Source organism: Lepus europaeus, chromosome 22, assembly GCF_033115175.1.
Source record: "Lepus europaeus isolate LE1 chromosome 22, mLepTim1.pri, whole genome shotgun sequence".
NCBI classification, from domain to species: Eukaryota; Metazoa; Chordata; class Mammalia; order Lagomorpha; family Leporidae; genus Lepus; species Lepus europaeus.
The window spans coordinates 34,834,363-34,858,426 of NC_084848.1; the positions used below are offsets into that span (position 1 = coordinate 34,834,363).

Consider the following 24,064-nt stretch of genomic DNA (forward strand, 5'->3'; position numbering starts at 1 on the left):
TCACCTGCGATAGCCTTGGCAAGCTAGACACAGGCCTTATGTGGCTTGTGAGCCAGATGTTCCCCACCCCAGGATTAGAGGGACTGAAAGCAGAGAAACCAATTAAGACACTATGGTAATCCACATAGGAAGGAGGCCTAAACTAAAAGAGTAGTACTGGCAAGGTGGGAGAGAATTCAAGGAACAGATAACAAGGAGGCAAAGTCGATAGGACAGGTGGATATGGTTTGTGATGTGGCAGTTACTTTTCCTTATTTTGTACTTAGTTTTGCTCATTTGGTGGATCTGCCTAGAATTAAATATTTCAGAGGTAGCGAGGAGCTCCGTTTTATGGACATGTTAACAACTTCCAGTGTGGAGTGCATCTAGTCATTTAAAAGCGATCAAAATAATCAGAGGCTGTTTACAATCCCTAAAATGACTAAATTCCTGACATGCTTAAGGCCAAGCATCTAACATTTCCACCCAGATTGGTGGGGGGAGAGTGGGAAAACAGCACTAAAACAAAGGTTTGAGAGATTTTAATTAACACAAATGGCTGTGCCTAATCTTTAAATCTGTCCAAAGCAAATGGAGTGAAAGCCTTCTAATCCTTCAGAGCTTCTTCTGGCAGTGACCTCAGAAAAAAGAGCCTCCCTCCGCCATCATCAAAATGACTTCCTTTAGATCTTTGTTGTTCCGTGTAGGTCTTTGATCCCAGGATTCTCTAAGGCGGGAAACAAAATGGGATGGGGTGGGGGGAGGTAAAACATCGAGTGTCCTAGTACTCAACTTGGCAATACCTCTATAAAATATTAAATTAGACCTTAGGCTAACAAATGTATTCCAAAAATCTCTATCCACTATTTAAGGCTTTAATGTGATTTTTTAAAAGAGAATAGTTCTTACCACATTGGGGTCATGTCCGCCAGTAGCTGCTCTGTCTATAGTTGTGGTCCCCTTAGTACCTAATGGAAAACATTAGGAAAATTAGAGCTTTCTTTTGGGGGGGGGGGAGACTTCTGAGTTGCATAGCTATAACATCCATCATAGTATTATATGATTGTACCACTGTAGGACTCAGTGGTATCAGCATTCATGTAAACTTTCTAATTTTCATTTCAGAAAATATCTTCATTAAACAATTTTTTTAAACAATATTTTCAAAGTTGGAGTGGTAGACTTTTTTCTACTGAGAGCTTATATCCCACAAGAGCAAAAAATCATTTGAGGATTACATATAAGGAAAAAAAACTGTGAGACTACAAAGTGTACTTTAGTACAAATTTTTTTTTGACAGGCAGAGTTAGTGAGAGAGAGACAGAGACAGAGAGAAAGGTCTTTCCTCTGTTGCTTCACTCCCCAAATGGCCGCTACAGCTGGCGCGGTGCGCCAATCCGAAGCCAGCAGCCAGGTGCTTCCTCCTGGTCTCCCATGCGGGTGCAGGGCCCAAGCACTTGGGCCATCCTCCACTGCCACCCAGGCCACAGCAGAGAGCTGGACTGGAAGAGGGGCAGCTGAGACAGAACCTGCGCCCCAACCGGGACTAGAACCCAGGATGCTAGCACCTAGTGAGCGGCGGCACTGGCCTTAGTACAAATTTTTTTTTTTTTGGACAGGCAGAGTGGATAGTGAGACAGAGAGAAAGGTCTTCCTTTTTGCCGTTGGAGAATTAGCCTGTTAAGCCACGGCGCCGTCCCTTAATACAAATTTTTTAAGAATTTAAAAAAATATATTTGAGAGGCAGAGAGAGAGAGAGACAGACAGAGCTCCTATTTGCTGGTTCACTCCCCAAATGTCTGCAAAGGCCAGTGCCAAAGTTAGGAGCTGGGAACTCAGTCTGGTCTCCCATGTGGGTAGCAGGAACCTAATTATTTGGGTCATCACTGCTGTTTCCCAGGGTATACGTTAGCAGGAAGCTGGAGCCAAAATGAGGCTGAATATAAACCTAGGCTCTCAGACTTGGGATGTAGGTGTTTTTTGTTTTGTCTTTTTTTTTTTTTTTTTTTTTTTTTTTGACAGGCAGAGTGGGTAGTGAGACAGAGAGAAAGGTCTTCCTTTTTGCCGTTGGTTCACCCTCCAATGGCCGCTGCGGCCAGCTCATCGCGCTGATCCGAAGCCAGGAGCCAGGTGCTTCTCCTGGTCTCCCACGTGGGTGCAGGGCCCAAGGACTTGGGCCATCCTCCACTTAGAAAGAGCTGGCCTGGAAGAGGGGCAACCGGGATAGAATCCGGCGCCCCAACCGGGACTAGAACCTGGTGTGCCGGCGCCGCAAGGCAGAGGATTAGCCTGTTAAGCCAGGGCGCTGGCCTGTTTTGTTTTGTTTTTAAGATTTATTTGTTTTTACTTGAAAGGCAGAGTTACTTTCACAGGCACATTAGCAGGGAGTTGGATCAGAAGTGGAGCAGCTGGGAATCAAACCCGTGCCCGTATGGCATGCCAGCATTTCAGGCAGTGGCTTAGCCCACCATGTCACAGCGCCAGCCCCAAGATGTAAGTTTCTTAACCATTAGTCTAAACAACTTCACCCCACCCCAATACAAATTTTACTTGAAAAAAATGAAATGATAAATCATGTATATATATATATATATATATATACATATACATACCCTCAAATAACTCAGATATGTATCCACAAGAATGACCAGTTGTGGATAACACAACAAACAGAACATAAAGGTGAGGATAGGGGGAAGAAAAAGAGGAGGGAGAATGATAAGCACAAGCTGACTGGGAGAAGGGGCAATAAAAAGGGGAAAGATGGAGAGTTGTAGGGTACGAAGTAAGACCTATGCCCAATTAAAATACAGGGGACCTTCCTCCTGTTGAATTTTATTAAATATCAAATAATTTTTAAAGTAATTATGTCCCATGCAGTATCTGGGACACACTTGTACTAAAAGTTCTTTGTTTATCTGAAATTCATATTTCAGTACATGTGAAAACTGTATTCTAGACATCTGCTTTTCTACTGAGTGTGTGATGCAAACAAGTTACAGAATCTATTGTCATTCATTAAAATAATCCTAGGGGTGAGTGTTTAGCCTAGTTGGCTAAGATGCCAATGTCCCACATTGGAGTTTCTTCAAAATTACATGCCACCTTTTCTCCAGCTCCTGATTCCACTTTCCTGTTAATGCAGACCCTGGGAGGTGGCATTGATGACTCTAGTAATGGGATTTCTGCCACCCAAAGACCTAGAGTGCATTCTTGGGCATTGAGGGCATTTGGGGAGTGAACCAATGTATGGGAGCTCTCTCTTTTTGTCTCTGCCTCCCCCAGTCTCAAAAAAATATTTTTTTAAATATCCTAATATTGACAAAGGTCCACTTTTTTTTCTATCCTCAAATTTGTACTTATGGGGAAAAAATAATTTTATTTTCTCCCGGACTTATGTGAGGTTTCATACAAAATGAAAGAATGATTCAGGTTAGAAATTAGCTCCGTAACCTACTAGTACTATAAACCGAACTTGGACATTCAAGAAGCTCAGATTGCCTCAAAACTTACAGAAGCCTGTGCTTCAGAGCGGTATTTATCAAGGACCTAGATTTAAGCTAGCTGTGGTTTTCCGCCCCTGCCTTTCAGCATTTCAGCCTAACACTACTATTTTCCTTTCAGCAGCACCTGCTGAAGTGTATTTCAGCCATCAGAGTAATACTGAAGTGAAGTACAGGTTAAAACGGAGAGGAATGCCGTGGTTTCAGAACAGAGAGAGTTATCCAGTAAATAAGATCTCAAGACTGTTCATTTCCCACCTCAGTGGGCTTTCACCTCCATTTATAAATGCAGCATAATATTCATATCCAACCTTCAAGTTCTTCTCAAAAAATGAGTTCAAGGAAATGCTTAGAGGTGCGGCTTGGCAGTGGTGTAGGGGAAGGGGGGGGGGTGGTGGGTGGGAAGAGGAGGAAAGCAATACTGTCAAAATCAAACATCACCAGTTATATTATTATCGAAGATAAATCCCTTTAAACATCAGCAGGTATCATGGAAAATTCAGCTGAATTTAGAGACTGCTTGGTGCCTGTGCTCTCTAAGATAGGTGACTGCCAAAGGTCACAAACTGTTCTCTTGACTCTACAGAAGCCAAGGATATGTGCCATTTACCCTGATTCAAATTACAGTTTTACACTGGTTGGGAAACAAGCCCTTCAAATGCAACCTGAAAGACCAAAAGGAAAGATTTTGCCAGAGTGTAAACAACAGAAAAATGTTTTCCTCTTCTAGACTAGGTGAGGCAGTCTACTAAACAATGGTAATGCTACACCCTGGGCCTCACGGGAATTTGCAAGCAGGGATTGCTTGAAGTATAACAAAGTCAGTAAGATTAACACAGGAGTGTGTTTTGCCGAATGAATAGATCACACCACTGCAACTCAGCCAACCAGCACACAGGACAGTGGAAGGAGGGATTCTTGGCCAAAAGCAGTGGGGTACACTCTCCTTGTACTTGGAAGTGCCTAGACCAGAAGGACTTGTACCCTGATTTGCTGGGAGATATGCCCAAAATTACATTCCACCTTTTCTCTAAGACAGATTTGTGAGATTCAATTCTTTTGAAAATAGATGAAAAAAAAAAAAAAAACACTATGAAGTACTCAAACTTCAGATAATCACCACCTTATGCAATTGCCCAACCCCCTCTTGAATTCCATGTCCCAATGGCCTGATTTATCTGTGGTAGAAAAAAAAAAAAACAGTATTGGACAAACATTGTGGAGGAGGTGGGCAGTGACTTTCTGGAATGGAGGGAATGTAGATCGGGGAGTTGAATAATAGATAAAGCGTGTACAGCAGAACACCAAGTTTAATAGAATCTAATCAAGGCTGCTAGTAATACACTTTGGTGCCACAGAGTGTGGAACAAAACATCAATAGGTTTTTTCTTTTATTTGATATATAAATGTGGTACATTTTGTCCTGATGGCAGGAGAAGGCCAATCTCTCCTGCAGCATTTCACGTTCCTGATTACCACTCACTTATTTGTAGACTTGAAGCCTGATGGGGTTGGTGCCACCTACTGGGATAAATGCAGAAATACAAACCTCTCAACCTGTTTTGGAACCTTTCTTTGTTACTGAACAAATTAACAGTAGAGTACATGTTTGGATTCAAAGCACAGCATTTAGAGATGGAAAATGCACTCCCATTTTACAGCATAGTCTAGGAAATGAGCTTTGACTACAGACTCAGAAGCCTGGCTTCTATGAGCTTGTTTCTGGTTGTATAACATTTATTTCATAGAGTCACTGTGAGGGTTATGCCAAGTGCTAAGTTTTCAATATATTCTACTATATGTTAAGGTTGGTTTTTGATCTTTCTTTTGAAAGTAGAGAGACAGGGAGGGAAAGAGAGAGAGAGGTAGAGAGAGAGAGCTCTCCAATTCACTGCTTCACTCCAAATACCTGCAATTGCTAGGGCTGGGTCAAGGCCAAGTCTAGGAGCTGCAGACTCAATCCAGTTCTTCCGCATGGGTAGCAGGGATCTCACTGAGCCATCACAGCTACCTCCCAGGGTCTGCATTGACAACAAGCTCGAGTCAGGAGCCAGAGCTGGGAATTAATCCCATTGGTTCCAATGTGGGATTCTGGCATCAACCGTGAGACTAAACACCCACTCTTTTAATGGTTGTTTTATATAAAGAAAAAAAAACTGAAATGAAATGACTTGTCTTGGTCAAATAACTGGAATGTCTCAAAGTAGTGCCTCCAATTCATGCATCTAACTCTCAACTCTGCTTTTTCCATTACATTACAACTTCCCAAAATTTGATGATAAGATAATTTTAGTAATGAATAAATTTAGGATGTGTTGGAACACAGCATTAAATACTATAAATCACAGTGAGAAAATTATTCCCTAATTCATTTAAATTTGATGGCCTCAAGGAGGACATTTCAATTTAGCACTGGTTTTCTTTAAAAATAGTCTATGTCTTTGCTAAACTCACTTCCTAATAAAGATATAACAAGTTTCAGCATCTTTCTAGGCCATTAAACTTTTGTTGTTTCTTTTTGTATGTTTATAAATTTATCTTCTATTATGAACAGGTTTTTTGTTTGTTTTTTCCCATATAAAATAGTATTAGAGGAGCAGGCATTTGGCCTAGTGGTTAGGATACTCATATCCCATATCAGAGTGCCTGGGTTCAGGTCCAGGCTCCACTCCTGCTTCCAGCTTCCTGCTGATGAGCACCTAGAGAGGTGGCAAGTGATAGTTCACATGACTGGATTCCTGCCACACACATAGGAATCCTGGATTGAGTTACCAGCTCCTGGCATGGGGCCAGTGTGGGCATTTGGGTGTGAATCATCAGATAAGAGCTCCCTCTCTGTGTCTCTAAATTAAAACAAAACATACAAATTTTATTTTCATGCAATACATTTAAGAAGTCAATCTGAATAGGAAATAAATAATAGTCTAAGTGATGCACGAAGTTGGGTACCATGCCAATGTTGGTAAAAAATCTCTTTAACAATTTTAAATCCCTCTATGAAGAGAACTAATACTCTTGTTTTCAGCAAACACTAAAGAGTATAAATAGGTTAATACAGCCAAAATCTTGGACTTTTTTAGAACTACTTAGGCTCAAATAAACCCAAAGATTTTGTATATGTGTGTTAGAAAGTGAAAACTGCCTATTATCAATGTTTCATGCATGTGGGATCAATAGAAATAGATCAATTGACTACTCACGCCTGTGGCTACGTTAATTTGTGGCAGCTGAGGAGAATAGGACCCTGTCCATTCCCCAGGAGTGTAAGAGAGAAGAGTCTTGGTTTCAGAGCTGTCCTAGTTCAAAGTTGACTTAATAGTCTGTAAACAGGGTGGGGGAGGGTCTCCCGAGGGATTCAAGTTGACTGGAAGCCTCCACGATTTACCAATCTAGGTTTGATCTGAATCTGGAGCTAAAAGGATTTTGGCTCTTTACCCTTTGGAACCCTTGAGATGACCTTCAGCTAATTTTGAAAGGAATTCATAGCCTTCCTCTCCTGTGTATTTCCAATTTGTATCTTAATGACTATAAACTATTTCTGGTTGCATTCCAAGTTCTTTCTTTACAATTCTCTGCTGTCCAATTCTTATCCAGATATAAGGTGAAAGAAATATATGTATAAAACACTGACTCAAGGATAAGTAGTCCATCAAGTCTTCTAAGTTTTCTAGATTTTACCATTGGTCAAGTCAGATCAACACAATGCCATGTACCTTGAAAATCATCATGAGTTGGTTCATTATTTTTTAAAATTTCAAATTAAGAATATGGTATCAGTTTTCACCAAGGAACACATAAGCAGCCTAGGAAATTTAGATTCTAAATTCATATTAGAAATATTGTTGAGGACATTAGCTGCTATTATCACACATATAGTGTTCTGTCTCCATTATAAAGACTTGGAAGAGGTCTCAGTACAAAAAAAAAAAAAGCTACATTTCTCCAAAGCAATTGGTTTCCTGTACCTGGTGGACACTGAAAATCTGTTTCTTTTTTCCCAATTCAGCAAATGTTTATTGAGTACCTGTTATGTTCCAGACACTGAAACAGCAGGGCTATACAACCCACCTCCAGAGATTGTCTACAAACAAGTTCCATTCTGCCTACCCAGGGCATCCAAAATTGGGCTGGCCCAGACTGGTGTCAGCTAACTCTAGTACTGGGCCAGGTAGGATCTGCCATGAGCTATAAGCCAGGGTTAGGACTTAATATGGCATAATAGTTCAGCTATTAAAAAAAAAAAACTTTTGAGAATGATCAAAAGTCAGTATGTTCAAAATAACCACAAACCACTGGAGGGAGGCCTCTGTATTTTTTCATCCTGCATTCATACTGGTAGTAAAGCATAGGATAGGATATTTCTGCTCCCTTGCCTATGATTTTTTTCTGGGGCACTCTGATGCCTATTCCTAATGTAGCTTGTGTGTATATCTCCTGAATCAGTTGGGTTCTCTTCCACTTAATGGTTCTGAAGGTGCAAGATTTAGGGACCTCTCCCTCTGGCAGAGTCCTAATATGGCACAGGACTACAAATGACAAGAGACAGGGACCACAAGTGTGTCTGTTGTCCCATATTTTTACTGGGAAATTCAGACCAAACTTATAGCCCACCTCTAACAACTATAATTACTTCCATTATGCTGTTTCATGTATTTACTTGACTTGGACTTATGTTCCTTTTCCTTTGATTTGCTCATCTATTCATTTCATCTTACGTGTTGTGCATGACTTGTATATTTCATTTTTTAAATTTACTTGACAGGCCAGCGCTGTGGCTTAACAGGCTAATCCTCCGCCTTGTGGCGCCAGCACACCGGGTTCTAGTCCTGGTTGGGGCGCCGGATTCTATCCCGGTTGCCCCTCTTCCAGGCCAGCTCTCTGCTATGGCCCGGGAAGGCAGTGGAGGATGGCCCAAGTGCTTGGGCCCTGCACCCGCATGGGAGACCAGGAGAAGCACCTGGCTCCTGGCTTCAGATCAGCGAGATGCGCTGGCCGCAGCGGCCATTGGAGGGTGAACCAACGGCAAAAAGGAAGACCTTCCTCTCTGTCTCTCTCTCTCACTATCCACTCTGCCTGTAAAAATAAATAAATAAATAAATAAATAAATAAATAAATAAATAAATTTACTTGAAAGAGATACAGATAGAGATCTCCCATTCTCTGATTCATTCCCTGAATGTCTGCAACAGCTGGAGTGGACCAAGCTGAAGTCAGGTCCCATGTGGGTGGCAAGGACCCCACTATCTGAGGCTTCACCCACAAACCACCACCAGCCCAGGGCATCAGCAGGAAGCTAGAATTGGGAGCAGAGCCAGGACTCCAATCTAGGAAATTGAATCTAGGCAATCCAGGCATCCCAAGCAGCATTTCAACTGATAGGCCAAAACCCACCCCTCTGTGTAACATTTTTTTAAGAAAAAAATTTTGTTTTTATTGAAAGGCCAAGAGACAGAATAGAGAATGAGAGAGATTTTTTATCCATTGGTTCACTCCCCCAGAAGCCCTCAATAGCCAGGGCTTGGCCAGACTGAATCCAAGACAGGAAGTCCATCAAGGTCTTCCACCTGAGTGGTGGGGACCCCAGCACCGAGTCATCATCTGCTGGGTCCCCAGGGTGCACATGAGCATCAAGTTGGATTGGAAGTGAAGGCAGGACCCTACCCCAGGCACTTGGATATGGCATGTGGGCATCCCAAGCAGAGATGTGCCATCATGCCCATCCCTATGTATGACTTATAAACTGTTCAATCTCTTCATGAAGTAAGATGGAGAAGAAATTAGAGACATACATACTGATACTGACAACATTGTTATCCCTTGGTCGTGAATTCTCACTGCATATCCACCTTTAAAAATAGAGATACTTCAAAAAGTTAAAGGAAAGTGGAATTAAAAAATAATTTTGATGTAACAACTTTCTGCATACAAGGTATCTTCCAAAAGTTCATGAAAAACATTAAAAATTATGGGTTTCAAAAATTGCTTGCATCAAAATAAACCTTTTAACTCCTTTTCCATTAACTTTTTGAAGTACCCTCATACAAAGTTCAGATAATATATATTTGAAAATTCTCTCCCTGCCTCTCAGAGCCATTCCTTTATTCTATGTTTTATGGGGGAAAAAAACCACCATGATTTTCCTCTAGTGATGCTACAAATTCTTTGAGTGATATCTCTGAAACTCCCAGAGGAAAAAGGGATTGGTGAAATTCACAAGCCATTGTGAAATGTCTCCGAAGTAGTAGAATCAATTCCAACAAGATTCATGAGATCAAACAACTCTAATTCCTAGGAAAGGGGAGAAAGTGAGAAGTGAACTAATGTCTTATTGAATGCCAACTCTGTATCAGCTACATACACTAAGTATATGAAATATTACTTTATCAAGGAAAACAATTTTCTCCATAGAGGATCCTTACCTTGGATATGACAGCTTTTGAGTATTAACAATAATGAAGATAGTAAAAAAAAAAAAAAAAAAAAAAAAAAAAAAAAAAAAAAAACCAACATATTTGCCAGGCATTGTATTGCTCACTTTACAAGTAATATGGTATCTGGGTATCCGATGTATGACAAGCCAGACAAAACCGCAAACAGCATATTGATGACACTGTACATACCTTGGAATCCTGGAATATTTAAAAATGCTTGCTTTGGCTCAAAATTTTGCTGTAAGTATAGTGATAATTTCAGATCATTGGCCTTCTGATAGTTCTTCAAGGCTTCAATTCTCAGCTCGATCACTTTGCCATGAAAGTCATTCTGAAAGAGGATTTTTTTTTTATTTTTATTTTTTGCCAGGCAGAGTTAGACAGTGAGAGAGACAGAGAGTTATAGACAGTGAGAGAGAGACAGAGAGAAAGGTCTTCCTTCCGCTGGTTCACTCCCCTAATGGCCGCTACGGCGGGCGCTGCGTTGATCTGAAGCCAGGGAGCCGGGTGCTTCCTCCCGGTCTCCCATTTGGGTGCAGGGATCCAAGCACTTGGGCTATCCTCCACTGCCCTCCCTGGCCACAGCAGAGAGCTGGACTGGAAGAGGAGCAACCGGGACTAGTACCCGGCGCCCCAACTGGACTAGGACCCGGGGTACTGGCGCTGCAGGCGGAGGATTAGCCAAGTGAGCCCCGGCACCAGCCAAAAGAGGATATTTTTAAAACTTACTCAGATAGTGTTGATATCTAAACCCAGTGTTACTTGAATATTCTTCACTCAAAATTCAAAGAAAAATATCCTATCGAGTTTGGTCTATAAAGGCTGGGCAGAGGTGAGTGTTTAGTGCAGTGGCTAAGACTCCCATTGGTGCATCCACATCCCATATCAGAGTGCCTGGTTTTAGTCCTGGCTCCACTTCTACTTGAGCTTCCTGCTAATGCAGACCCTGGGAGGCAGCAGATGATGGCCCAAGTACTTGAGTTGTTGGCACCCATGTGAACTCGTAGACGGAGTTCAAGCCTCCTGGCTTCTGCCTGGCCCAGCTCCAGCTGTTGTAGACTTTTGGGGAATGAACCAGCAGATGGAAGATTTCTCACTGTCTCTGTTCCTTCTGCCTTTCAAATAAATAATTAATTAAACAATATTTAAAGGCTGAGAAAAAGTGTGTGTGGTTCCATCCCCCCCATTTCAAGTAGAACAAAATCAAGAACCTCGGAAGAAATACTATGTATTCTAAGTCACTCAAGGTGGAGCCAGAGATAGGTTTGTTTTGCCATTTCTCGATAACACATTTCTTTTAGCAGGATGATTGGTGATATAGGATGATAGGATTGGTTTTTAACAATATGAAACTAAAAGCTTTTCTTTGTATGAATGAAATCATATCCTATGTCCAGCCTTGGAAGACCTTAGTACCTGGTGGATGTTGGCTTGTTCCTGATACTTGACCCATTCCATTTTCCTCTGCTGCTTTTCCTGGTGGAAGAAAGAGCCTCTGGGTGACAAAGTAAATCAAGATCAGAAATCAGTTTTCTTAAAATGCTGAAAAACCTTTACAAAATTATGATGTCATAAATTCACTATTAAATCAGTTTTAGCTGTACAGTCCTTGGGCCAGCATTGTGGAACAGCATGTTAAGTGACTGCTGTAACATCAGTATCCCATAGCAGAGCACCAGTTCATGTCCTGGCTGTTCCACTTCCAATTCAGCTCGCTGCTAATGCTCCTGGGAAGGCAGTGGGGTTTGTTCCAGGAACTTGGATCTCTGGGTTCCTGGCTTTGGCCTGGCCCAGCCCCAGCCATTGCAGCTATTTGGGAAGTAAGCCAGAGGATGGAAGATTCTCTCTCTTTCTCCCTCTCTCTCTCTCCCCCTCCCTCCCTCTTTCTCACTCTGCTTTCAAATAAAAAAAATCTTTAAAAAAACCCTCTATAATCCTCTTAATTGACATCACCTGTACAATCCACTCTCTAAAAGTTAAGTGAATAGGGTTATTTTCTGTGAATGAGTTGCTTATGGGAAGATTAGATATAAGCATAATACTTTCAAATAAATTTTCAAAAGTGAATTAACAAGTGTGCTGGTATCACATAGCTATTGCAGAACTGAAATTGTTGGTATAGCTTCTCTTACTTTGCCCTAACATAATTTTCCAGAAACTTATAATGTCAGTCTAACTCAAATATAATTTCCTAGGGGAAGCAGATTACTTATAAAAATTTGCAATGATTCAAGAGCATATCATAGCTTAGGCAGATTACTGCTGCATTAAAAATGTCTAATTTATCTATTTACAGCTATGAGAGCTACTATCATTGAGATGGTTGTGCTACCTTCTTTATATCCTTCACTTTCTCTGCAAATGATACCTCCAGTTCATTCTTGGTCCTCCTAGGTGACGAGGGGGATTTGGGAGCCTGGGAAAAAAGAAGAAAGCTAAAGGAATAGGAGGTCCCAGGAGAGAAGTGCAATGCTGGGCAGACCACAGAGGTGACACACTCTACCCTAGTTGCCCAGACCATACCTATTTGCCCTCCCAGATTAGCTCTGATTGTCAATAGGATGTTTCCTGCTGCGTTATGCCAACAATCCTGAAATGCTAAGCACATGCAGTCCACTTACCTTTTCATCCTCAAAGTCTTCCTTGTTTTTTATCTGTGGTGCTTTTTGTTGATCACGGAGTTCTTCTGTCTCAAATGTCTGTGGAGAGACATTTCGGTGAAGCTTTAAATTAGTGGGAATTAATGAGGGAAGTGGAAAACCAAAATGGGCAAATGATTTTGGTTCCTGCCAATCAGCAACTTCTCAGAGCCTTACAGGAAAAGTCTACTATCAAAGGGGGCTGAGCCCTTCCATTTGATCTCTTAAATGAACCTTCTAATAATAAAAGCCATTAACTTAACCTTTATTATATGACACTTTAAGCTACTTTCTACATTACTTGCACTACATTCCATTCTCATTTAAGCCTAACAACTCTTTGAGGACTATTTAATTTCTATTTTATAGATGAGAAAACAGACTTTAAGAGATAGTATTTTGTTTAGAATGAGACAGCTAAAAAAGTGCAGAGCTGCAATTTTATAAATGTATACAACCTAAATTTAAAAAATTTTACGACACCAAGGGAGAGACAGAAACAGAGATGGATAAGAGCTTCCATTTACTGGTTTACTCTCCTGATGCTCACAATAATTGGGGCTAGGCCAGGCGAAAGGCAGGAGCCTGAAAATCAGTCTGGATCTCCCATGTGAATGGCAGAGAGCCATTATCTGCTGTTTCCTAGGGTGTGCCTTAGCAGGAAGCTGGAAGCAGAAGCAGAGCCAGGACTCAAACCCAGGCACCATGACACAGTGCTGCAGGCATCCCAAGTAGCACCTTAACTGCTATGCCAAATGCCTGCCCCCAGAGTTGGAATTTGAACCAGATCTTTTTCACTCTGAAGCCTGGGTTCTTAGTCACTAGGCAAGCTGCTCTCCTATTTCTCCTTGTCAAAAAAAAAAAAATCAAGGTTACTCAAAAAGTTTGTGGAAGTGAAATTGAAAGATAATGAGAATTTCCCGTTAATGTTTTTAAGCCTACTGAATGGGTAGGGAAAGTTGGTCACAAGCTAAGGTATTATGACATCCCTTATAAAAAGTCTTTTGGGAGCTCTGGAGAAGGTGAATTTTGACAGAGGAATTGTGCTGGTACATTTCCTACCACAAGGACTCAAGAACTTGAGAACTAACACTGACAACTCATAGAAGTGATTTGTAGCTGCTGCTGAGGACCAGAAGTGAATCTCAGGACAAGATGCAGGGCTTGACGGCATCCTGATCTTTTGTGGAAAGGTGAACTGAAAAAAGCAGCCAGAGATCATATCACACACCTGTTTCTATCAGAAAGCACAATTCACTCCTCTAGCTTCATAGTCTGCAAAAAAGCACTGGTGTCTCAAGGGCTCAGTCCACAAAGGAATTCTCCCCCTCATCCCTTGTTTTCCCAGCTGGAGGCTCTAATATTATTATCTTTAACAATTTGGTCATCATTGTAAAATCAGGGAAATTAGCATTGGGTATCATTTGTTCATTCATTCAGCTTAGACTTATTGATTTTCTACTATGTTCCAAGCACTGTGTTAGGTGCTAGGGATTCAGAAAAAGCAATCAAGACATTAGAGGAACTTGTATCCCAGAAAGGAACAGGGAGATAAGACATGAGTGAAAAATTAATAATTCAAAAATAGTAAGTTCATATATGACAACTGCTATGGGAGATAGGAGCAGAGCTGTATAAAAGAAAGTAGGAGGGCCTCTCTGAGGAGATGACATTTAAACAGACCTGAAGGAAGAGAATGAGCCAACCACAAGGAACTAGCATTACAGGCAGGGGGTAAAGCAACAGCAAAGGCCTTAAGACAGTAAAAGGCTTGGCCTGTTTGAGAAACCACAAGGCATCCAGTGTGTGGTTTCCCAGAAAGCAAGGGGAGGGCTTCTAGGAGAGGAGACTTGAGAGGTGGGTACAAACCAGATTGTACCACAATAATGAGTAGCTGAAAAGGGTTTTCATAAGAAGAGTGACATGTTTTGATTATTTTTTTTTAAAAAAGCACTTTGGTTGTTATGTGAAGAGTAGATTGGAATGAGGCATGGGTAGAAACAGGGACGGGGTCGGGGGGAAGGGGTCTCTGGAAAGGGGGATTCTTTGCATTGTCATCTGCAGGATAATACTTTCAGGAGATCCTTAAGAGGCACACCTTGTTCCATAGCATCGCCATTTCCTTCCGAAGCATCTTGTTTTTCCTTTCCTGTTGGAGGGAGAAAGAACCAAACAAACAGAAACATGTGTTTGTTCAGCCATTAGAGTGAAGCTGGAAGAAATTACTAAGACAATGATGGGAAAGGGGTGCAGGGATATAGCAAACCACAGAGGAAGGCAAAATCCAGGAACATGAGTGATGAGTTTAATGAAGATAATGACAAAAAAAATTTAGCAAGTTACTATTTTGAAAAATAAGTTTAATTACAGTGATTGTGAGATGATATCAAAACAAATAAGTTCCTAACTTAGAAAAATTTCTCTGGAGCTCAGCCCACTAATGTCTAATTTTATTTCTTTCCTTTCACTTTGATTGATAATTTTTATTCTTTCTTAAATGTGAAGGGGTAACATGCCTATATTCTTTAACTCCTAGATGAAAAAAATTTTAAAGTCAAAAAAATATGAATTTTTGCTAGCTAGTCCTGTTCTTCCCAACATTCCATCTTACTTCTTTGGATCTCACTGGACTTTGTAGACCAAGGACATAAATGTGTTGGAGCATCAGTTGCTAGAGATGAACACTTTGTCTTCCACCCACATCTGACAACAGCAGCAGTGGAATTGAGTCCTGTGCAGGAGACTGTTCCCTGGACCACCATCAACATCTTACCAGGTTCTGTTTCATCTCCTCTGCTTCTTTAATGAGCTCCATGACTGAGGATTCATCATACCCCTTCCCTGCCATGATCTGCCTCATGATCTGCAAACTAGAAAAGAGACATCATAAAAGTACATATCTCCAAAACAGTAATATTAGCATTCTGCAACAATCAGAAAGACCATGGGTAAAGGCTGCAATCTAGGGAGTTACGGAAGTTCTCCTGGACATAGCAGTGTCTCTGTAAGTAGGATGATTCCATTCCTAATTGACATTCATCTTAGCTGTCTGCTCAGTAATGCATTTCGTGCTCCTAGGTCTCCACAGCTAATGATACTCCTTTCTACTCCTTCAGAAGAATGTTTTGGTGTGTGACTTTTGGTTCTTCCCTGTAAAGGAGGAGGTTGAAGAATCTGATGGCCAGGGTAAATCCCGGAGTTACCGTTTCCTTGTCTGTCCATCTCCTTGTAACTCCCTTAGTTCTCCAAATAAAGATATTTGAGTTTTAGGGGAGAAACCACTTATATCCTTGTCGTAGTTCCTAGAGAATTAAAGTTATAAAGAAGTTTCTTTTTTTTTCTTTTTTCTTTCTTTTTTTTTTTTTTTTTGACAGGCAGAGTGGACAGTGAGAGAGAGACAGAGAGAAAGGTCTTCCTTTTGCCATTGGTTCACCCTCCAATGGCCGCCGCGGTAGCACGCTGCAGCCGGCGCACTGCGCTGTTCCGATGGCAGGAGCCAGGTGCTTATCCTGGTCTCCCATGGGGTGCAGAGCCCAAGCACTTGGGCCATCCTCCACTGCACTCCCTGGCCACAGCAGAGAGCTGGCCTGAAAGAGGGGCAACCAGGAGAGGATCGGTGCCCCGACTGGGACTAGAACCCGGTGTGCCGGCACCGCAAGGCGGAAGATTAGCCTGTTGAGCCACGGCGCCGGCCAAGAAGTTTCTAACAAAATTACAGTCAATACCAACTCTTTGTGAAATAGGATATCCCTTAAATGTATAAATGTATGGGATGGGTGTTTCATCTGTTACAATACTTTGTTGGGATGCCTATATCTTATGTCAGGATGTATGGGTTCCATTCCTGACTCTGCTCCCAAACCCAGCTTCCTGCTTATGTGCAATCTTTGATTGGAAGTGGTTGGGTCCCTGCCACCTATGTGAGAGACCTGGATGGAGTTCCTCACTCCTAGATTAGGCCTGCCTCAGCCCTGGCTGCTATGGGCATTTGGGGAGTGAACTAGCAGCTGAGACTCTCTCTCTCTCTCTCTCTCTGAAATACATAAATAAAATTTAAAAGGTATTGCTTTGTATTTGTGTGCCTTGTACTTTTTCCTCCCCATGTCTTAGCAGTTGTCTTTTCTTTGTGTTTTCTTGCCCTGAGGGAAGTCTGTGTTGCTGGATTGTAAGCAGCTGGTGCTTGACCAGACATTTTTGCCTTAGTTTTTGTTCTCCAAAACTCTGAGTCCCTGAAGATGCTTATGACAAGAATGTTCACAGAAAGTAGAGCAACTGAGGTGAGATCTTCTGAGACTAGAAAGGAATCAGAGAATCGATGAGTTTAAGAGCAATAAGAACTCTAGTAGTTATGACATCAGCTGCCTTGTATATTTAGAATGGCTGGACCCCAAACCAGAGGGCTGCTAGGCTCAGAAAAAAATTTCATATTTCACGTCTCAGCAGAGAAAAAGTAGAGTCATTTATCCTAAAGTGATTCTATAAACATGAACAAGGAAACAATCAGTGTAACCATGGGACACCGAGGTGACTAAAGGTTCTTACGTGTTTCTGAGGTGGGCACACTAGGGGGAAGAGTAATTGTAGCCCTTGAGATGAGGGCTGAGTCATATTTAAAACAAAAAACCTGAAAACTCCTTTCACTCTGATTTTGTGTTTACAAATTCTTTACCTACCAAAGCTAAGGGCCCAGATTTTTTAAGAAAACAAAGCAGAACTCAACAATGTAAATGATCATTGCCAATCTTACAGAGGTTAAGTCCTGGAGGCTTTCTAACTCTAGGAATCCCAGTATAGAGCCCTTACCTTCTTTGTTTTTCCTCCAAGTTAGACATCAACTTCTGGAACAAGAGGTTGTTCTTGTCTTCTAAAGGTTTTAGCATCTCCAGCAGTTCCTGCTTCCTTAGCTTTAAGTCCTCATTCAATTCCTTCAAGTAGTTGTCATCTATTTTAGAACTTCTGTGGGGAAGGACACCATAATATATGCCTTTAGCCTGGGCTAGTGGAGAAAGAGCCTCATCTCCCTCCTGCGTAGTTCCCACTTAGCAATGGTCATGCAAGACTCACCTTTTTGAGGGCAAGCAAGATCCTGAAGAGCTTGCACCGCTTGTCATCTTGAATGGAAATGTCTTCTCTAAGAATAAAGAGGCCTCTTTAAAATATGTGCCTTAATTTGCCATCCAGTTAAGTCCTCATTTTTGAGCTGCTGTTCTTGAAACTCCTGTTGCATTGGACTGATTTTAGTTACAGCTTGAGGTCACAATGGCCTTAAGACCACAACATCAGCAGGTATTTTAAGTAACTCCAGCATCATTGGCAGCTTGTTGTCTAAAAATACTAACTGCTCTGATCAGTTCTTGCCTTAGCTTTACACTAATCCTAAAACTCTAAATCTGAAGTCTTCAAATGAATTGAATAGAATTGCAGCATATCTATGTTATAGGATTTCTATAGTCTTAGAAAATGGTGGCTTGTCAAAAATAACTCGTTGGTCTTCTGTATATAAAGTTAATTAAAAATGAATTTTAATGAAGAATGGGATGGGAGAGGGAGTAGGAGGTGGGATGGGAGTGGGGGTGGGAAGGCAGGTATTGGAGGAAGAACCACTATATTCCTAAAACTGTACCTATGAAATTTGTATTCATCAAATAAAAGCTTCCTTAAAAAAAAAAAAAAACTCATCAACACTGTGACATACATCCCTCTGGGGCATGCCTACTATCTGTAGGGCAGAGCTTTGGAGTCTGTGAATGAGGAAAAGATAAAGACAAAGCACCTGCCTTCTGGAGATTTTAGGAGGAAAGACTGCTTCTAAATGACATTTAAATAAATAGAGATCAAAAGGCTATAGACACAATAGACTAACATAATATACAAGGCATTGTCATTATTTTCCAATCCTTAAAACATGTTAGAGAATAATGTCAAGATAAAAAATATTGGGCATGTAGCAAGAGAATATAATTTGAGAAAGATCCATACTGTCAATATGTCCCTCCATAGCCAGGAAGTCTGTAATTCTAGGCTTACCTTCAAATTGATTCTGCTTCTATTTTCCTATTTTTATTAGAACTACATTTTTTTTCTGGACCCTGAGATCATCATTATGTCATTTAATGAGAAGATAATTCAAAGAGTTATACATTTGACTTTCATGCCCTTATTTTTTTATTAAAATTTTTGTAAATTGGTATTTTACTTATTTGAGAGGGAAAGAGAGAGAGAGAAACAAAGAGGAAGAGAGATGCTCCCATCCATGGGTTCACTCCCCACATGGCCACAGTGACTGAGGCTGGGGCTGGGGTTCAGGCTGTGGCAGAGCTGGGGCCAAGAACTCAATTTAATTGTCTCTAACATCATTTAAACACAGTTTTCGAGTGGTAGAGCGATATTCTTAGGAAAACTCTCAAGTGTGAATTAAGTCTTGTCCATTTTAATTTTAACTGAACATTCCTGCATTTTGTTGGGATGTTCTCCAAAGTAGCTTAAATACTTTATCTTTTGGGAAACCTTAAAAGCAAAGTAATGTAGAAATAACACAAAATTTACATTGTCAGAACTTGCTTTGGATTTTAGCTTCACTGTGAGAGTGAATTGCCATTGAGCAAGTGACTAAAGTCTTTGAGCCTCAGTTTCCACTTTTTAAAAAACGAGCCTGGTAGTACTGATTCAATAGGTTTGTTGTGATGGTGAAATATAATACTATGTAAAGTGCATGGCTCATGATAGGTGTTGACATTTTAGTGAATTTTTGTTTGGTTGGCTTGGTTCTCAGCATTGTTTAATGCCCCAATTCAGCAGTCAGATTTAAAAAACAAACAAACAAACAAAAACAAAAAACGCTGATTTATGTGACACTAATGAAGCTTAAACTTTAGAACCCTTCATTTTCACAGAGTTTTTTCCCAAAAGGCCAGCACCTCATTTTGTAAATTTATATTTTATAAATTTATATTTTTCTTTTCTTTCTTTTTTTTTTAAAGAGTCTTCTCTAAATGTGCAAATGTATATGCTTATAGTCCTACAGAACCTGGATCTTCTCCAGGTTAGATAGGATGCATACCCCTCCTAAGTATCCCCCACACCAAAACTTCTTCTTATGGGCAGACATTGTGGCACAGTGGGTTGTCACTACCAGGGATGCTCACATCCCATACCCGAGTCACTGGCTGCTCTACTTCTAATTCAACTTTGTGCTAATGCATCCTGGGAGGCAGCAGATGCTGGCCCAAATACTTGAGTCCCTGCCAACAACATGGAGATTTAGATGGAATTCCAGGCTCCTGGATTTAGACTGCTCCATTCCTGAATGTTGTAGGCATTTGGGGAGTGAATCCAGTAAATGCAAGGTCTCTCTCTCTCTCTCTCTCTCTCTTTCTCATGCTCTTTCAAGAACATGAATATAAATATATATTCTTAAAAACTTTTTTTAGATAGTCTGTACAAATACTTTTACTAAAAAGTATTTACATGTATCACTTTTTTTTTTTTTTTTGACAGGCAGAGTGGATAGTGAGAGAGAGAGACAGAGAGAAAGGTCTTCCTTTTGCCGTTGGTTCACCCTCCAATGGCCGCTGCGACCGGCGCATCTCGCTGATCCAAAGGCAGGAGCCAGGTGCTTCTCCTGGTCTCCCATGGGGTGCAGGGCCCAAGCACTTGGGCCATCCTCCACTGCACTCCCTGGCCACAGCAGAGAGCTGGCCTGGAAGAGGGGCAACCGGGACAGAATCCGGTGCCCCGACCGGGACTAGAACCCAGTGTGCCGGCGCCGTAAGGCAGAGGATTAGCCTGTTGAGCCACGGCACCGGCCATACATGTATCACTTCTAAGTTGCATTAGATAACTAATACAACATGCTATTAAATTAGAACGGCCTTACCATGTCAACCATAATTCACATTGGTTGCCCTACGAATATCCATGAAAGGTTTGGATTGAATGAGGTTGAGCAAACTCCTCAGAGTTAAAAGAAGGAACTGGGTGCACTAATTATTATTAATAGCATCTGAAACTGTGTTTGTGGCAGGTGGCAGCAAATAGTGGAGGACAAAAATGGCATTGATCACTAAAGCATAACCTCTTTAAATTTCATGTTGTGACATTTGGCTGGCAGAACTATGATAGAATTTTAAAACACTTAATGGGTAGGCAGTATCCCAACTCACCTTCCTTTCTGTCCTTGCTGTAAATGGTTCAAAGAGAAAGAACACTTGCTATTCTGATGTGGCCTGCTCGGTAACCAATCAGCAACTTTTATTTCCTCACATTCCGATGCCCATGTCTTTAACTTGGAATGTGACTTCCAAGGAGAAAATCTGACTTGTAATATTGTACACAGACACTACAGTGAAGAGCTTAGAAATGAAAAAGACAAAACCAGTCCTAAGAAGGAATAAATGATACACAACGTTACCCTCTGGAACAGAGGGATGAGAGAGTGAAGCTGAAAAAGTGGAAGAGAGGGACATCAGGCACTATTTTCTTGAAGTAGAAGTTAGGGCATCTATTGATTGAGGAGGTATGGTAGGGACTTCTGAAGAGTGATGACTAGAGATTGAGAATAGCATACGTGGGCAGTGGAAAAAGACGCCAACCAGGTAGGCATGAACGACTGCCGAGTAGTGCTATGGGTCAAGGTGAGTTTGGAAATGGCAGATTTTACATGGCACAAATCACCAGTTGGACAGTTTTTCTCTAGCAGTAATTGGCAAACTAGAAGCAGTAGTAGAGAGAACAGGTGGTTGTTTGACTCTGGGCTGGGATTTGGCATAATGGATAAAAGCAGATGTTCAAGGGTGTGAGGGAGCTGAGAATACTGGTGAGAGTCTATCAGGGGAGAAAATGAAAAAGGGGTTGGCTAACAGAGGAGAAACCGGGGCAAGGGCTGAGATGTTGGAGTTTGGAGGTAGAAGAATGCAGATTATGTTTGGCGAACATACATCTTATGAAATAACTTTTGGAACATCATCACTATTTAGATAAATTATAGTAGCAATTCATATTTTTTCTGCTGTAAACTTTGTATGTGTTGCTTCCTTTCACTGCATAATAGTCACTGAAATTCATGTGGTATCTCAAAATAGTCCTTATAACGAGCTGTTCACAATTACTTCATCCAACATTATAGCATTTGATTTTAGTGTCTGTTAAGGAAAAGTGTGATGATTCTATAATCAGAGAATTCAAGAGCAATACCATTTTAGTGTTAGTTTTGCCAGTGGAAAATCAGATTAGTCTAATTAAACCAGGTCTCCAAGAGTAGAGGCAATTATTTTCATATTAAAGTGAAAAAGCAAAACAAAACAAACTGAGAGGCTTTCCTATCTTTGCTTTCCTCAGCTTTGGTTGTGGCAAAAAAAATTACAGAATTCCTCAGTAAGGAAACATGAGGACCTTCTGTTTCTCTCTGACCCAGAGCCAATTCAAACCTTAAGGGGATATAAGGATTCCTTTAGGGGCTGGCACCGTGCTGGTGCAACAGCGTAGTGGACTAAGCCTCTGCCTGAGGCGCTTGCATTCCATATGGGCTGGCTCCTGTCCCAGCTGCTCCTCTTCCAATTCAGCTCTCTGTCTATGGCCTGGGAAAGCAGCAGAAGATGGCTCGAGTGCTTGGGCCCCTTCGCCTGCGGCGGGAGACAGAAGAAGCTCCTGGCTCCTGGCTTTGGATCAGCAAAGCTTGGGCTGTGTGGCCGTTTGGGGAGTGAACCAGTGGATAGAACTCTGTCCCGTCTCTCCCTCTCTCTCTGTAAGTCTACTTCTTAAATAAATATTTTTTTTTTAAAAAGAATTCCATTAACAAAAATAAGGAGATATGTGCTGGCAGAGTCATAAAAGCAAAATTTCTTGGCTCATAAAGATCACTCACTCACATCTCTCCCTTTTTTTGGCACCTTCTCCTTAACCCATGCTATAGCTGTCCCAGGCTGAGATATCCCTACATTTGGCAATTGAGAAGATTGAGATAAATTTGCGATTCTTGAATTCTCTGTGTTATTGTGAAAGTCTTTTTGTAAGTAATGCATTCTTTTACTGTGTCCAGATACTTAACACAATGGTTTTTAAACTGAAGTATATAAACTTTCACAAACACTTTCCAAGAAATATGGAAGCGAAGATAGATTTTAGAGAATTTTTCCCTGGATCCTTGGTTTCTACAAATACTTCACTAAATTGGATCTGCCTGAGAGTGCCCCCTTGTCTCTTTTCCACCTCCCCACTCCCAATCACCCTTCTCCACTAGTTAAAAGAACAGAATACCTTTCAGCCACCCCGAATCTTGCTTTAGTGACTTGCTTTGTGGGTGTGTAAAAATTCTAAGGCTTTAAAACTAACTACAATTTTAAATGTTGGTGATGGAGTTAAAGAGAGTAAATTACTGTTAACAACTGGGTTACACATTTTTTTTTTTAAGAAAAGATTTATTTATTTATGTGAAAGAGTTAACACAGCAAGAAGAGACAGAGATGTTCCCTTTGCTGCTTCACTCTCCAAAGAGCTGCAACAGCTGGGTCTGGACCAGGCTAAACCAGGAGCCACGAGCTTCTTCTGGATCTCCAACATGGGGCATGGGCCCAAGCACTGGGACCCATCTTCTGCTGATTTCCCAGGCGAATTAGTAGGGAGCTAGATTGGAAGAGGAGTAGCTGCATCTCAAAGCAGCACTCATAGTGGATGCTGGCTTTGCAGGCGGCAGCTTTACCTGCTACATCACAATGCCAGCCCCCAATTCTTTTTCTGGTAAGATGGTTTCCAGTTCTTTGCTTTTAACAAAAACACATAACCAAACAATCAGCTTCTGTTTATTAAAAATTAAATTTTGGTAATAAATTATTGTATGATTTTTTGCTTATTCCAAAGGAGTCTAAAGGCTTAAGTGACACTGCTATAACAAAATATCTTCTATTCCCATCTACTCATTTATATTAACAAGTTTTCTCAATGAGTGTTATATGCAAAACAAAAAATATGAATAAAATTTATTCTGAAGCCTGTCTTATTCTAGCAAGAGGTACTATTCACCTGTGAATATACTAGCTAACTAGGGGAGAAAACATCAAATTAGTAGAAACATTCCAGAAAAAAGTTACACATAAAAATTGTTTACTAAATACATATTATATATATGTGTGTGTATAGTATGTATGTGTGTGTGTGTGTGTGTGTATTGTTGAGTATCCCATATCTGAAATGCTTGGGCCTGGAAATTGCCAGTTTTTGGATTTTTTTTTTTTTTGCATTATGGAATATTTGCATATACATAATGAGATATCTTGGGGGATAAGACCCAAATCTAAAACAAAACTCACTTAAATATGCATTTGTACACATAGAATGAAGTTAACTTTATACAATATGATTAGTGTGCCTGCATTTTAGCTATGAACTATCAGACAAGGTCAGATGTGGAATTTTCCATGTGTACTGTCATATTTGTGCTCAAAAAATGTCAGATTTTGAAGCATTTCAGATTTTAGTTTTTGAGTTTAGGGATATTCATACTGTATATGCTTTTATC

General features: G+C 40.8%; 1 protein-coding gene across 1 annotated transcript; it reads right to left on the minus strand.

Annotated features, from left to right (window-relative positions):
• Positions 1 to 569: 569 nt before the first annotated feature.
• CCDC196 (coiled-coil domain containing 196) lies at positions 570 to 17,663 on the minus strand. Its single transcript, XM_062181824.1, has 10 exons — positions 17,617 to 17,663; positions 17,356 to 17,508; positions 15,326 to 15,422; positions 14,651 to 14,701; positions 12,535 to 12,612; positions 12,246 to 12,329; positions 11,330 to 11,389; positions 10,103 to 10,244; positions 889 to 947; positions 570 to 706 (listed from the first exon to the last, which is right to left on the minus strand). Exons 1-10 carry the CDS (start codon positions 17,661 to 17,663, stop codon positions 587 to 589), a joined length of 891 nt encoding a protein of 296 aa, XP_062037808.1. The 3' UTR covers positions 570 to 586.
• Positions 17,664 to 24,064: the final 6,401 nt, after the last annotated feature.